This window comes from Electrona antarctica, assembly GCF_951216825.1.
Source record: "Electrona antarctica genome assembly, chromosome: 21".
Lineage (NCBI taxonomy): Eukaryota > Metazoa > Chordata > Actinopteri > Myctophiformes > Myctophidae > Electrona > Electrona antarctica.
The window spans coordinates 5,798,142-5,812,814 of NC_136802.1; the positions used below are offsets into that span (position 1 = coordinate 5,798,142).

Consider the following 14,673-nt stretch of genomic DNA (forward strand, 5'->3'; position numbering starts at 1 on the left):
AATTATATGTAACTGGCTGCCGACCCTCATCTGAAAATATGTTGTTCCAGGGACCACCCCCCAGAAGCAAAGATTTGAGTTAAAAACGTTCGCTCTGAAAGTATATGTTATGTTCAAACATTTGCGCCAAAAATAGCAGACCTACAAGCTCGTATCACTGCAACTCTGTGCCGCACTATGAGCTTGTAGATCTGCTATTTTTCAATAGCTAAAGTATAACAAATAATGCTTAAAACAGCAAAAAGGGGTTCCCGTCCAGAATGTGTTTAAGACTCCATGTCTGACTGTCCATCATCATCATGGTCATGAACATCCTCATCATCATAAACATCATCATAATCATCATCATCATCATCATGTCTCCACAGTTACACTGATCTTCCCTGGTAATATCTTCAGGGGGGACAGAGGGACAGTACGGTCCAAAATTAACACGAATGGAAAGAGTGGTTCGGTGAAGGTGTGTGTGAAGGTGTGTATGTGTGTGTCAGTATCAGGATCAGAGAATGACAGCTTTCCTTCATCCCAGTCCAGCTGGACTCTGATCCTCTGAGGTTTCTGCTTCAATGAGAGAACAGTGTCTGACGGCAGTGCCATGTATACGCCACCAGATAAATATATTATCCATTCTGGACCTCTTCCGATTCCCTTTCTCTGGTAAGACTCTGCTAACACACCCACTTGCCAGTATGTATTGTCTCCGACCTCAACATCCCAGCTGTGAGTCCCTGAGTTAAAGCCCTCAGAACCCAGGACCTTGGGAAAGGAGTCAAACCTCTCTGGGTTGTCCGGAACATCCCGATATTCCCATGTCACGCTGGTCAGATCATCAGACAGGGTGAGGATACTATGGGCCGTGTTGGGGTCCAGAATGACGGGAGTGTAGGAGACGATGTCCTTCATCTTGTCCCAGACTCTGAAGGCCAGGTTGCCCAGGTGTTTGACCTCGTCTATCAGTGCTCCCGAGACCGGCTGTGGGTCCGGTGGTGTGAGCTGGACTCTGTCCATGGTGGTCTTGTAGTTCCGCAGGAATGAGACGTGTTCTGCTCTCAGCTCCTTCTCTATGGCTTCGATGTTGTTTGAAAGGGTTAATATGTCTCTGTTCAGACCCTCGATCTTCTGACTCTTCTGCTGCTCTTCCTCCCTCAGTGCAGCGACGCTGGCCTCCTCTTCCTCTCGTAGAAACTGATGAAGCTTCTCAAACTGTTTATTAATCTTCCTCTTTGTGAGTCGGGCCTGGACCTTGATATGTTTTGCCGTTTGGTCACAGTTTGTTTTAACCTCATTAAACATCTTCAGTTTCTCCTGTAAAGTCTTCAGTAATTTCTGGACTTCCTCCTTGTGCTCCAGAGCAGCTTCATTGATGGGTCTGAAACGGTGGTCGGTGTGTTTTTTAGAATCTCGACACACGACACACACTGGCTGTTGACATCGCAGACAGAACAGTTTGAGTGTCTCAGCGTGCAGACTGCAGAGATCCTCAGACCCTGATGAAGGAGTTCTCTTACGTTTCGAAGCTCTGTGTCTCTCCTGTGTGAAGGCCTCACACACGTTCCTCAGAGCCAGGTTACGGGGTGGATTCTCCGTTGGATGTATTTCCTTACAAACTGGACATTCCTTTAAAATATTCTCTGTCCACCATCTCTGCAGACAGTCAGTACAGAAGCTGTGGCTACACGACAGTATAACAGGATTTTTAAAGATGTCACAACACACAGGACAGGAATAATCCTCTTCTGGAAGAGACGACGTGGAAGCCATTTAGTCTCTGAGTGAAGCTACAAACACTCAATACAGGAAGTCAGTCAACCCTCTACAATGTTCCCCAAAGTTTACTCTCACTCACTGTGGTTGTTGTTAAAAGGAGAAAAGAATAGAGTCCACACTTGTTGACGGAAAGACAGTCTGTCCTCTCTCACTGGAAGTTGCGTTTGATCTGAAGCCGGTGAACCATATTGTGTGTGTGTGTGTGTGTGTGTGTGTGTGTGCGCGCGAGAGAGAGAGAGAGAGCTGCAGTGTGGGGAGTACGGTTTCGGTTTCCTGTAATTCCTGTCAGTGAGTCAGAGCCTTGATGACACAATAAAATGGTTGCACAATCATCTCTCCACCCACTGAGGGCAGCAACGCTGCGCTGCTGTGGGAATGAACCTGATGAGAACCACAGCGAAACAGGGCAAAGGAAAACGCTAGCCCCCCCCCCGACTGACTGTCGCAAACGATACAGAGACACCTCCCTGACAATAACGCTGAGACAGCTTGTTTATTTTTGGCCCACAATGCTTATAGTAGACGATATTAAGATCACCCCATGTTATTCTCCAGAGAGAAATTAATTCCGTGAACCAGGGGAATTGAGGGGATGAGCGAGTGACGTCAGGACTTCAGCGCTCTATCTATTATACATTTGAAAAACCCACACAGGGAGGGAGACGATTGCGTGATGCTTCTATGTACAGGATTCTATAGGTCACCACTTTTGGTGTGACACACACACGGCTTCTGTTTACTATGCGTTGTCAACACGTGCAGAGTTGACAAACATTGACCGATTTCGGAGAAGACTGATAGTTTCTCCTTTAGTAATTAGGCTGTGGAACTATTCACACTAGGCAACTTTTGCATTTATTGGGATTGGCAATTTGGGGAGACAAGGAGGAGGAGGAGGTGATCAAGCTCCACAACACCACATTGGTAGGTAGGCTCAAGGCTGCATTTATTTCCCTTCTTTTTCCTCTCGAGGGTGCATGGGATGATGTGAAGTGAACCCCTCCAGCAGGCTAGGGAGCACCGCTCCGGTTAGCGGAAAATGACCGCGGGGTGCGGGTTGCCAGGTTTTTTTATAAGTAAAGTATTTACATTCAATTAAAAAAAGATATATATATAACACATTTTCATTTACGTCATATTTAGCGGCATTTCGCCCTAATTTCTCTGTTCTTTGTCAATGGCAAATATTGAGACGTGTGGGGACTAAAGCTGTATATAGGAGGGCCCTCAAACACATTATTTGATAACTTTTCATCGTGCTCCTAAAAAAAAATGTGTGCTACTAGCCGCGATTACATACACAGTTAAAATAATAACAAATTTGCGCCGACGACTGCGTCGACACCTGGCGTGGAACAAACGGGACGAACCGAGGCGCATATATGGATAACAACAACAACACTACACGCGCGCTGCAACACAAAACAGCTGCATACAACGCGTGTCACTGTGCACTTCTGTATCTGTGGACTTCTGTATCGCAACGCGGGGCAACGCAACTCTGGGATGAGCGGGCCGAAGGCCCGCGAAATTCTTATAGGTTACAAATTAAAAGGACTGGTAATGCCTTATACAGCACTGAGTGATTACATCAGTTTTTACTTTTTAGACCACTATGTAGTGGTCAAAACATGGTGTAGCCAGGAGACATTTAAACCCTTCACAAATAATAACATTCAAATATTTTCTAAATGTATGCTGCAGTTATTTTACTCTCAGTAAATTGTTCAGTTTGAATCAGCAACCCCATGCCCATGCCTAACCTGACTCCGCCAGATGGGGCAGCAGAGAGTACACTCTGCTGCCCCATCTGGCGGAGTCAGGTTAGCCCACGCCTCCCTCTCTGTTGATTCCCTATCCATGTCATCATCAATGGCAGACCACCTGGGGTAGTTTAGCCCACGCCTCCCTCTCTGTTGATTCCCTATCCATGTCATCATCAATGGCAGACCACCTGGGGTAGTTTTATCCACGTCATCATCAATGGCAGACCACCCGGGGTAGGTTTGGCAGACCACCTGGGGTAGTTTTACCTGGGGTAGTTTCTATCCATGTCATCATCAATGGCAGACCACCTGGGGTAGTTTAGCCCACGCCTCCCTCTCTGTTGATTCCCTATCCATGTCATCATCAATGGCAGACCACCTGGGGTAGTTTTATCCATGTCATCATCAATGGCAGACCACCTGGGGTAGTTTTATCCATGTCATCATCAATGGCAGACCACCTGGGGTAGTTTATCCATGTCATCATCAATGGCAGACCACCTGGGGTAGTTTATCCATGTCATCATCAATGGCAGACCACCTGGGGTAGTTTATCCATGTCATCATCAATGGCAGACCACCTGGGGTAGTTTATCCATGTCATCATCAATGGCAGACCACCTGGGGTAGTTTATCCATGTCATCATCAATGGCAGACCACCTGGGGTAGTTTATCCATGTCATCATCAATGGCAGACCACCTGGGGTAGTTTATCCATGTCATCATCAATGGCAGACCACCTGGGGTAGTTTATCCATGTCATCATCAATGGCAGACCACCTGGGGTAGTTTATCCATGTCATCATCAATGGCAGACCACCTGGGGTAGTTTTGACCCCAGACCACCTGGGGTAGTTTATCCATGTCATCATCAATGGCAGACCACCTGGGGTAGTTTTGACCCCAGACCACCTGGGTAGTTTTATCCATGTCATCATCAATGGCAGACCACCTGGGGTAGTTTTATCCATGTCATCATCAATGGCAGACCACCTGGGGTAGTTTAATATCCATGTCATCATCAATGGCAGACCACCTGGGGTAGTTTAATATCCATGTCATCATCAATGGCAGACCACCTGGGGTAGTTTCAGACCACCTGGGGTAGTTTTGCATTTGAATGTATACAGTATGGCTTTCTTTCAAAAACACACAAATACCAAAGCAGCCTTAATATTGTTCTCTCTAAAACCTGATGCCTACATATTTCATATTCTCATAGACAACATTTATAAATGGTTTGGTTTATTTCGATCTTATGCCGTTGGAACATTACAAGAAGAATCATGTTTTAAACTCATTTGACATGATCGAAAAGCTATAGGTGGAAGCTGATAGCTTTATGCCTATCCTTATTACATTGTTCAGTTGTAACTAAAGACAATTGAAAATCTAATCCCGTTATTTTCTTAGTACAACATTTGCATGAAAGCTCCCTTTTGAGGGCTTTATTGATTTTCATACAACTTTCCTTATTTGCAGTTTTTGTCAAATATGTCCCTTACTGCAGGGAACTTGTGTGACTTTAAGAACTGCACCAGCTGAACCAGAGAACCCTCTTCCACTTTTTGTTTTTTGTTTTCGACCCAAGCAGCACCGCTCCCTATGGGCTTTCCGTTGTTGTCCACACAGCAGTAGGCGCTCCACAGGTAATCAGGGACAGTGGGCCTCATGCGCCAACCGTTCTTAAGAAGTTCTTAAGAGGAAATTTGTTCTTAGACCCACTTAGGAAGTTTTTAAGAAGCTTTTGGGATCCCTCAATCTTTTCTTAGCTGTGATTTGTTCGTAGGTAAGAACAGAATCTACGCACACTGTGGAGCACTCTTAGGGTGCATTTTTCGTTCTTAAGTGCAATCTGAAAACATAAAGGAAAAACAGCGCCATCTGCATGATGCTCAAAGTTTGGTCTGAGGACCTCAAGGGGTCCTTGAGGAAGTTCCAGGCAGTCCACAGCAAAATATGGAACATTTACCACTTTAATCCCATTTTATACTTTGTAAATAGCTCACAAACGCGTCCCATTACTGCCCATTTTGAGCTTGTAGATCGGCTAATTTCGAAACATTTTGATAAATCTTCAAAACATTTCCCTAGCAGAAAATATTTTCATATGGGGGTCTGCAGAATGCATGTCAATTTGGGGGTCCTTGACATGAAAATGTTTGAGAACCACTGGTTTAGAGTTCACAACCCAACCCAACGCACCATACCCACCACATAACCCCCACCCCATGCACCCACCATCATCCCCCCCCCCCCCCCCCCCCCCCCCCCCCAAGTTGACTATTGTGAGATAAATAATGAAATACATTCATGATTATTGAAAATATTGAAATGTTCTGTTCACTTCAGTACCTCCACAGTATTATTGGAGTCTGGTGTTCCACCATATTTAGACTTTAGTTTAGGTATTCTTGACTTCACTCAACTTTATTTCTATGTGTGAGGTCCTGTGATTTCTGTGTGCTGCAATCACACACAGGTGTGACTGCAGGCAAGGCCATGGAGTCATGCAAAACCACACCCACCTGGGTGAACACAGGTAGGAAAGTGAATTCCCAATGCCTTATATGGGATTGGTGGGGCGGTTCCCTATGGTAATTAGGATGTTAATTAGGATATGTGGGGCGTCTACCTATGATCATTTGAATGAACTGGCACACCCCTTCAAGTTACGAGGATTTGGATTCATCATCATAAGAACATGCTTACGAACAATTCTGCCTACTTAAGAACATTTCATGAATCTGACTGGACTTCTCTTAGGAATTCACTTAGGAAGAAATGTAAGAGGAAAAGTTAGGAACTTATTGGCGCATGAGGCCCAGTGACTCTGTTTGCGTTGATCCAGTTGTTCGCAGACGGAATGGCTCCGACCACAGCGTAGGCCTTGGAGCACGTATTCTTGAAGAGGGTATGGAGCTTCACCTCGTGAACTCGCCACACTCCCGAATTCATTGCGCCTACCTGAGGAACTGCGTTGGTCAGGGTGAAGGTGGCAATAGCACTCTCACCTGGACAGGAGAGAGACCGAGTAATTTAGATTAGATTAAATTAAATGAACTGGTTAACTATCAGAATGGTAAGTCTACTATACTGTACTATACTGTACTTAACCCATTTTGACCTGAGATCAGATTCTAAAAATGTCTTCTACATCCTGCTTTCTGAAAAAGCTATGTTTCTATGTCAGTGGTTCTTCGATTTTTCAAAAATAGCAGACCTACAAGCCGAGTGGCGCGCTATGAGCTTGTAGATCTGCTATTTTTCAATAGCTAAAGCATAACATAAGGGGTTCCCACCCAAAATGCGTTAAGTACAATTTTGAGGTATACCTTTACTTTACTTGAGGATAAACAACTTTCATTATTTCTACTAACAATCAATGATAATGAAACAAAGTAAAGCCATTTACTTATTTCCTTACACAAATCGAAAGATATCTGAATGAATATAAATATTTGAACAACATTTACATCATGTTAGGGTGGGTGAGGGAGGGAGTGGGTGAGGAAGGGAGTTATTAAGAAAAATAAGTCAGAAATAGTTAATACCTATATTGTGCGAATAGGGATTGAGGTGTCCATGATGGATCTCACGATGCAGGTTGTCGTAATCTTCATCGAGAGCCTGATTCTTCCCAAGCAAAGCCTTATTCTTATCTGGGCACTGGCTCTCATACATCATCTCTGGTGACCATTTACTGTCCACCAGCTACAGGGCACATGAACAGGGGACATTTTAAACACACTCATCTGACTGTGAGCCTCCAAAGAGACAAACAGATCATTATTTAATTGCCTGTTTGTCGTATAACTGGGCTGTGGCAACCCAGACTTAAAGGACAACTTTAGTTTTTTTCAACCAAGGTTCAGGTTGTTCTTAGAGAAAGTGAGAGATGAGTGTTATTATTATTATCATTTGCTGCTTTCTTTCGTTTTAGTGATTTTAGCTATTTTTGACAGGGCATTTGAACATGGGGCTAAATATGTTTTTCTTTTTACAAAATTGTATAGCGATATTTTTTAAATTATTTACTATAGTCCTACTAGACCCCAGGAAATTACATCTGGCCACAAAAATCACAGTATCTACTGAATATGACAAACTTCCCCCAGTAGGCTACCTTCACATTCGTTAGATGATCCTGTGATCTTTTGTGGCCAGATGTAATTTCCTGGGGTCTATTAGGACTATAGTAAATAATAATAAAGGAAATCGCCATAATAATTTGTAAAAAAAAATACATACTTTAATAGCCCCATGTTTGAATGCCCTGAGGCTCCACAAACCATGTTGTTGGCCTACCCTGTCCATTGCCAGGCTGGAAGATGTATGCAGAGTAGACAGGGATGCGGTGCTGGGTATCATACAGGGTAGCAAAGTGATATCTGGTGGTTTGAGATATGTTGGACTGGTTATGATACAAGACTGATATAATACAGCTCTTCAACCCACTAATTGACACTGGGTGAAAAAATGTGTTGCAAAATCACGGGATAAAAACGTATGCAAAAAAAAGAAAGAAAAGCAGGTGCTCTGGAAACTGCCCTTCGGCTTTGGTCGGCGGCCAATTACATATAATTTTTGGGGTCCTTGACATGAAAATGTATAAGAACCACTGACATAGAAACATGGGTTTTTCTGAGGACTGAAAGAATCGTCCTCAGGTCAAAACACGATTCAAGATAAAAAATGATCGATAGAATATTCACTAAGAAAATTGTTATAGTTGCAGGCTCTAAATATGATTACGGTAATGCTACTTTGGTACAGCGTGTCTTTTTATGCGAGTGTTCGTTTTGACATTGCTGAGTCAGATGATCGACTTGCCAAACTCCTAAATGTCATCACACCATCTGTCTTCCAACCATGACATCTGCACACCCTGTTCTTTTCTATCTCTATACAAACTGTACTTGCCAGGCAGTTTGTTGCATGCCAGATGCGGGTGTGTGTGTGTGTGTGTGTGTGTGTGTGTGTGTGTGTGTGTGTGTGTCACGTGTTTGTATCGATTTATTTTTTCTGATAACTTGTCCATTTAAACTCTAGACGGGTCCGCCCCAAAGTTTTTAGTGCAGCCGCGCCCGGCAGCCGGCAAAAACTAGAGTTGTCAACAGGCCCGAAAATTAAGGCCCGACCGACCCTACCAAACCAAACTCAGCTTCTTCTATGCAACATCTTGATCTGACCTCATCAAACCCTGTACACTCAAGACACGCTCCATATATGGCCAGTACATAATTCATTCCATACTGTATGTTGATCTGACCCCCCCCATGCCAAAGCGCCAGCGCTCACCCAGCAGTCTGCTGTCACCCAGGCAGATGCGTGCACGACGTGCACGTGACCGAGGTCGCTTCTCGCCCTCGGGCGTCTTACTGGTTGTATTTATCTGTTTAACTTATATGGGTGCAACAGTTAATCAAAGTAATTAATTTAAGTAATTGTAAAAAAATATAATTTACGTCATTGTGTTTTTAACAAAATAACTGAATAGCAGATCTACAGGTTCACAACGCTCCCATTGTGACACGTAAGTTTGTAGATATTTTCACCATTTTTGCAGGACACTATACTGTTTTATGACAAAGTATTTTGATAAGTGTTTGATCCACTCTGTTTCGGAATCTGTCATCCATCTTGGATCTCTCCTCGTCTCCTCAATGAGTGCAACTGGCTGCGCAACCCTGACCGCCAGGGGCGCTGTTGCGCAGAGAGATCCAAGATGGATGACAGATTCCGCATTGCTGAGACAGAGTGGATCGAAACACTTTTTTTTTAATTGAAAACTACGGACCTACAGGTTTTAACACTGGACTCAAGCCGACCTGACAAGTGGGCCAGCCGGGTATAACCTTAGATTTAGCCTTTGTACATGTTGTTGAGAGCAATTCTAGGTCAGAGGGGGGAGAAATCCTCTGAACCGCATGTGTAAATGATAGCTTTAAAGACTCTCGTGGATGTCAAAATGTCAGAATCGATAAATACATCTACGAGAGTCTACTACGAGAGTCTACTAGAGTGAAGGCGGGAGGTGATCGAGAACAGGGAGTGGCGTTGATAATTATGATGGCATGTTCTAAATCTCAGCACAGCAACTTCGTTTGACTATTTGTTAGTGTCGTGTATTTCCACATTAGTTTGTAGTAATATTTGACCAGGAGTCAGACTAGTATAGATCTATCTACCGGTATACTTGACTTTGACGGTACTGGGGTTTGAGTACTTTGTCCACCACTGCTGATAAGCATTAAAAGGATCCCTGGCTAATGAGACAAATATGTCTTTAAACATTATACTTGCCCTCTATTACTAAAAGAAATTAAATAAAAACACCTTGTTGCAATACCCTCCATTGACTCCCCACTCATCCAATTGCGTTTGCGATCTGCTTGTCTTAAACGACGTTAAACTCACCAACATTGCAGCTGTAGTCCAAGCTTGAATTATCCTCTTTCAATCTGCAAAGCTTGTTTTTCATAAAAATCCACCGTAGACATGTTATGAGCTACTTTCTGTCAAGAAATTCTGTGCAGGTGATTCTTTTTATGAGTGCTGGGTCACTGAACGGCCCTGCGTACCACCTGTTTCGAATTTGCACATAATGCAGGAGGCAGCAGCGCGACCCGTTAACAAAAACGAGTGCTTCCAAACTGCACACAAAGAATCACCCGCAGAGGATGTCTTGACAGAAAGTAGCTCATAACATGTCTACGGTGGATTTTTATGAAAAACAAGCTCGGCAGATTGAAAGAGGATAATTCAAGCTTGGACTACAGCTGCAATGTTGGTGAGTTTAACGTTGTTTAAGACAAGCAGATCGCAAACCAAATTGGATGAGCGGGGAGTCAATGGAGGGTATTGCAACTCTAGATTCATCCCATTATAAAAAAATCTAGCGTTGCAAATTGCTGCTAAGAAAACCCCAACTGGTGTCGGTAACAGGTCATCTCGCCCCTTTGCCAACTCGCCCCAGATTTTTTCCGCCGACCTCACGCAGACAGCTCGGAGCGGCGGTTCTTGTATTCTTTATTTTGTTTTACTGAGAATAAGGTTAGAAATAAGTTTAGGGTTAGGCATAGTTTTACTGGGGTTAAGGTTAGGAATAGGGTTAGGTTTAGGCATAGTTTTACTGAGGTTAAGGTTAGGAATAGGGTTAGGTTTAGGCATAGTTTTACTGAGGTTAAGGTTAGGAATAAGGTTAGGTTTAGGCATAGTTTTACTGGGGTTAAGGTTAGGAATAGGGTTAGGTTTAGGCATCGTTTTACTGAGGTTGAGGTTAGGAATAAGGTTAGGTTTAACCGTTTAAGCATCATTTACTTAGATTACTTTAGGAATACCAGGCCGCGCTGTTCCGCCGGCTGTACGCCCGGGGCGAGTTGGTAAAGGGGCGAGCAGTCTCGTATTCCTGGTGTCAGTGTCATGACCATGGCACATGGACCACTGCATGCCAGTGACCTACTGCCAACTTAACATTGTGTTGGAACGCACATTAGGTCAGTTGTTGTTGCTGGAATAGCCTTTGCCTCTAAAAGTCATATTTTGTTCCACGAGTCAAAAACAAAAGAGCCAAAGATATAAAGTAAGAACCTGATATGTTGTCACGTCTATGTTCTGTTTACACATTGAGTTTGTTTGTTTCAGAAAAATGACACACAAACATAAACAACAACATAACGGAACATTATTGATAATCAAAGTGATGTGAAGAGACAGACATGAGGCAGACAGACAGACAGACAGGCAGACAGGCAGACAGGCAGGCAGGCAGGCATGAGGCAGGCAGGCAGGCAGACAGGCAGGCAGGCAGACAGACAGACAGACAGACAGGCAGGCAGGCAGGCAGACAGACAGACAGACAGACAGACAGGCAGGCAGGCAGACAGACAGACAGACAGGCAGGCAGGCAGGCAGGCAGACAGACAGACAGACAGACAGGCAGGCAGGCAGACAGGCAGACAGGCAGGCAGGCAGGCAGACAGACAGGCAGGCAGGCAGGCAGGCAGACAGACAGACAGACAGACAGACAGACATGAGGCAGGCAGGCAGGCAGGCAGGCAGACAGACAGCTAGGCAGGCAGAGGGCCACATTTAATGTTTATAAGCCTCTGGCGCCACTCTGTGGATAGGTAGGGTAGTGCATAAAAAGATGGTCTCAGTGAGTGACTCCACGTGCTTTGATCCTCCTCCAGAACTCTGGTCTTATTTCATCTTTTTAACAGATTAAAGTACATAATGTAACTTTTCATATATTTGTAGAAGATGCGCTTTAATATATCTAAATGTTGGTCAACCATCCATCTGAAATCTATAGAAACGTACATGCAGTTGTGCAAACACATCTGTCTGCCCTGTGTTGATATTGGTACATATTGTGTACAAACACAGTCTAAATAATGTGGAGAAATTGCTACTTGTTTTCCAAGTTATCCCTCCTTAATTCTACTAAGGAGGGAGCTAGGAGTGCTAGGAGCTAGGAGTGCTAGGAGCTAGGAGTTAGGAGTGCTAGGAGCTAGGAGTGCTCTAATAAAGCACTCCTAGCCCTACCAAAGGGGCCCCTGAACTCGACCGGTCGCATGGCCTTTTCCTTCAGGGCTCCCACCCTATGGAACGCTCTGCCCCTGGAAATCAGGCTCGCTGAGTCGGTTCCACATCATAAATCTCTACTTAAAACTCATTTTTATAGACTAGCTTTTAATTCTGATTTCTCCTGATTGTGTTCTATTGATTGTTTACTCTGCCTTGTATTATTATTATTTGCTTTGCATTGTTTCTGTGTTTTTCCTGCTGTGTGCTGTTTACTTTTGCCGTTTCCTTTTGTAAAGCACTTTGTAACGTTGTTTTGAAAGGTGCTATAGAAAATAAAGCTTTATTATTATTACATATAATTATTTAACAGCAAATGCAACATAAGCCTATTTGATTCTGGGCTATAAATGTTCTACTTGTTCTTCTTAACCCATTTTGACCTGAGATCAGATTCTAAAAATGTCTTCTACATCCTGACAGTTTTCTGAAAAAGCTATGTTTCTATGTCAGTGGTTCTTCGATTTTTCAAAAAATAGCAGACCTACAAGCTCGTAGCGCGCCACTCGGTGGCGCGCTACGAGCTTGTAGATCTGCTATTTTTCAATAGCTAAAGCATAACATGATGCTAACACCAAAAGGGGTTCCCGCCCAGAATGGGTTCATACATGCATGTTAGCTCTCGTACTACATCGGGTGCAGCTCTAAATGCATTTAGAGAGCAGTAAGGACGTGGTCGCACCACCAGAACGTAAATTCTGTCTTAAGTTGTGGATTAAAGTCCTTACTAGAGGCTTAGTAACTACTAGTTAGTTTGTAACTAGTGGCTTACTAAATTGAGTTGCACCACGACTGTTAAAGGCATAACGTAACTAGTAGACTGTTCCTAAAATAATGTATAGTCGCATAAAATGATGTCATAGCTCCCGGATCCAATGAAAACGAGCGGTTTCTACACTAGGAAGTAAATGTTATCTTGTCAATGTATGTATTTATGTATTGTCAATGTATGCATTTATCAGATGTTGATATTTTTTTATTTATCAGATATTGTTTACTGCAAAGATTGTTTGATATATTTGATAGTAAGTATGATAGTACATGCATTGTATTTAAATATCTGTACAGTTTATTGATTATTAAATGATCTATACATTTGTAAATTATTGACATCCATATGAATATATTTTACTGACTAAATGTTCTTTAAATGTATATATCAATTAACAGTTCATATCTTTATAAAGATGTAAATATAAGGGGGGTTTAAAATAGCTCGAACCAGTGCTGATTATTTCGTTAGGACCCGCTACAGTGGTGTTCGATACGAACTTAACCGGGATGTGGAAACCTCTACTTCAATGCTCTACGAGTTGCTTAGCCATTAGCCAGTTATTCTGTCTCATCTAGAAGACTCGTACCCAAGGTAATACCAGCCATTCAAGGTATATGGGTTGTAAAGCCAGATACCTTGATTCGTATATGTTGACCTGTTGGAGATACCGCGTGCGTTGCCTGGAATCAGGTTTAGAAGCCATGGGAGCCGCCTTTTATGCTGTGCAAGTCTAGTGTTACGATGATGTCACCACTGTGTATTATCCATCTTTGGAGTTTCTACATTAATCTGATGTCAGCGCTGGATATCGCTGTTGTCTCCATATATGGGACTATGGGTTATCCCATATATGGAACTCTAAGTGAAAGCCTTCGCAACAGGGGGCATGAAAGATGTGTACACCACTCTGGTGCATTGTCAAATTACCCAAAGCAAGGAGGCCCGCTCTAAATAAATAAAAGTAAATTGTCGATGAAATCAACCCGGTCAGCCATGATAACAAAGTTAGTAGACTGCTCCTAGGACTTAGTGCTGCCACATGGCTTGCGTACATATTTAGTTGTTACTTAGAGATACGACATTTTAACATTAGGAAATGTACTTAGATTCTCCAGAGAAAAAAAGTGTAAATGCCTAATGTTAAATGACACCACTATCTACCGGAAGTGGGCGTGGAAAGGGGGCTGTGAGATAGGCCTATCCCAATTGCCTCCCTCAAGCCCTGAACCCTCATTGACTTTAGTGACGTCAGCTGTAAGTGCTTGAGGGTGAGAGGCTGCAAGGGCTCCACATTGTTGTGAAAGAAATGGGACAGCACTTTGGAGATGAGTCCACCATTCATGACACTTTGGAGATGAGTCCACCATTCATGACACTTTGCATCACTTTATACAAACTGTCCTTATTCACAGCCAGTGCCTAACTACATGCTTGGCCTATTTATACATGTCTATCACGTCTATTTTAGTATTTAAGCTGATAGTTATTATTAGTTTCATAAATACACTTTCCTGTGTGATATGGGTTGTAATATTCATATATAATAATATTCATTATAAATTGCATTTCCATATTATTTTACTTTGCTGAGTCATTAGTCATTTCTCATCATGTTTCCCTGGCCTTATTATTATTATTGTTATTAAATATATAGCCTATCCTTCCATTCCGTCTCCCTTTGAGAACAGTGAGAAAGCACTATAGAGGGTATGCGCATGCTTAAAGTGAATGGCAAAGCGAGTGGCAAAGCAACAGGCAAAGTGAGTTTAACATTG

General features: G+C 43.1%; 1 protein-coding gene across 1 annotated transcript; it reads right to left on the reverse strand.

Annotated features, from left to right (window-relative positions):
• Positions 1-354: 354 nt before the first annotated feature.
• Positions 355-1,905, reverse strand: LOC306913821 (E3 ubiquitin-protein ligase TRIM35-like; the record flags this gene model as incomplete). The annotated part of the gene is made up of 1 exon (XM_079490632.1): positions 355-1,905. Exon 1 carries the CDS (start codon positions 1,759-1,761, stop codon positions 355-357), a length of 1,407 nt encoding a protein of 468 aa, XP_079346758.1. The 5' UTR covers positions 1,762-1,905.
• Between the last annotated feature and the right edge of the window lie 12,768 nt (positions 1,906-14,673).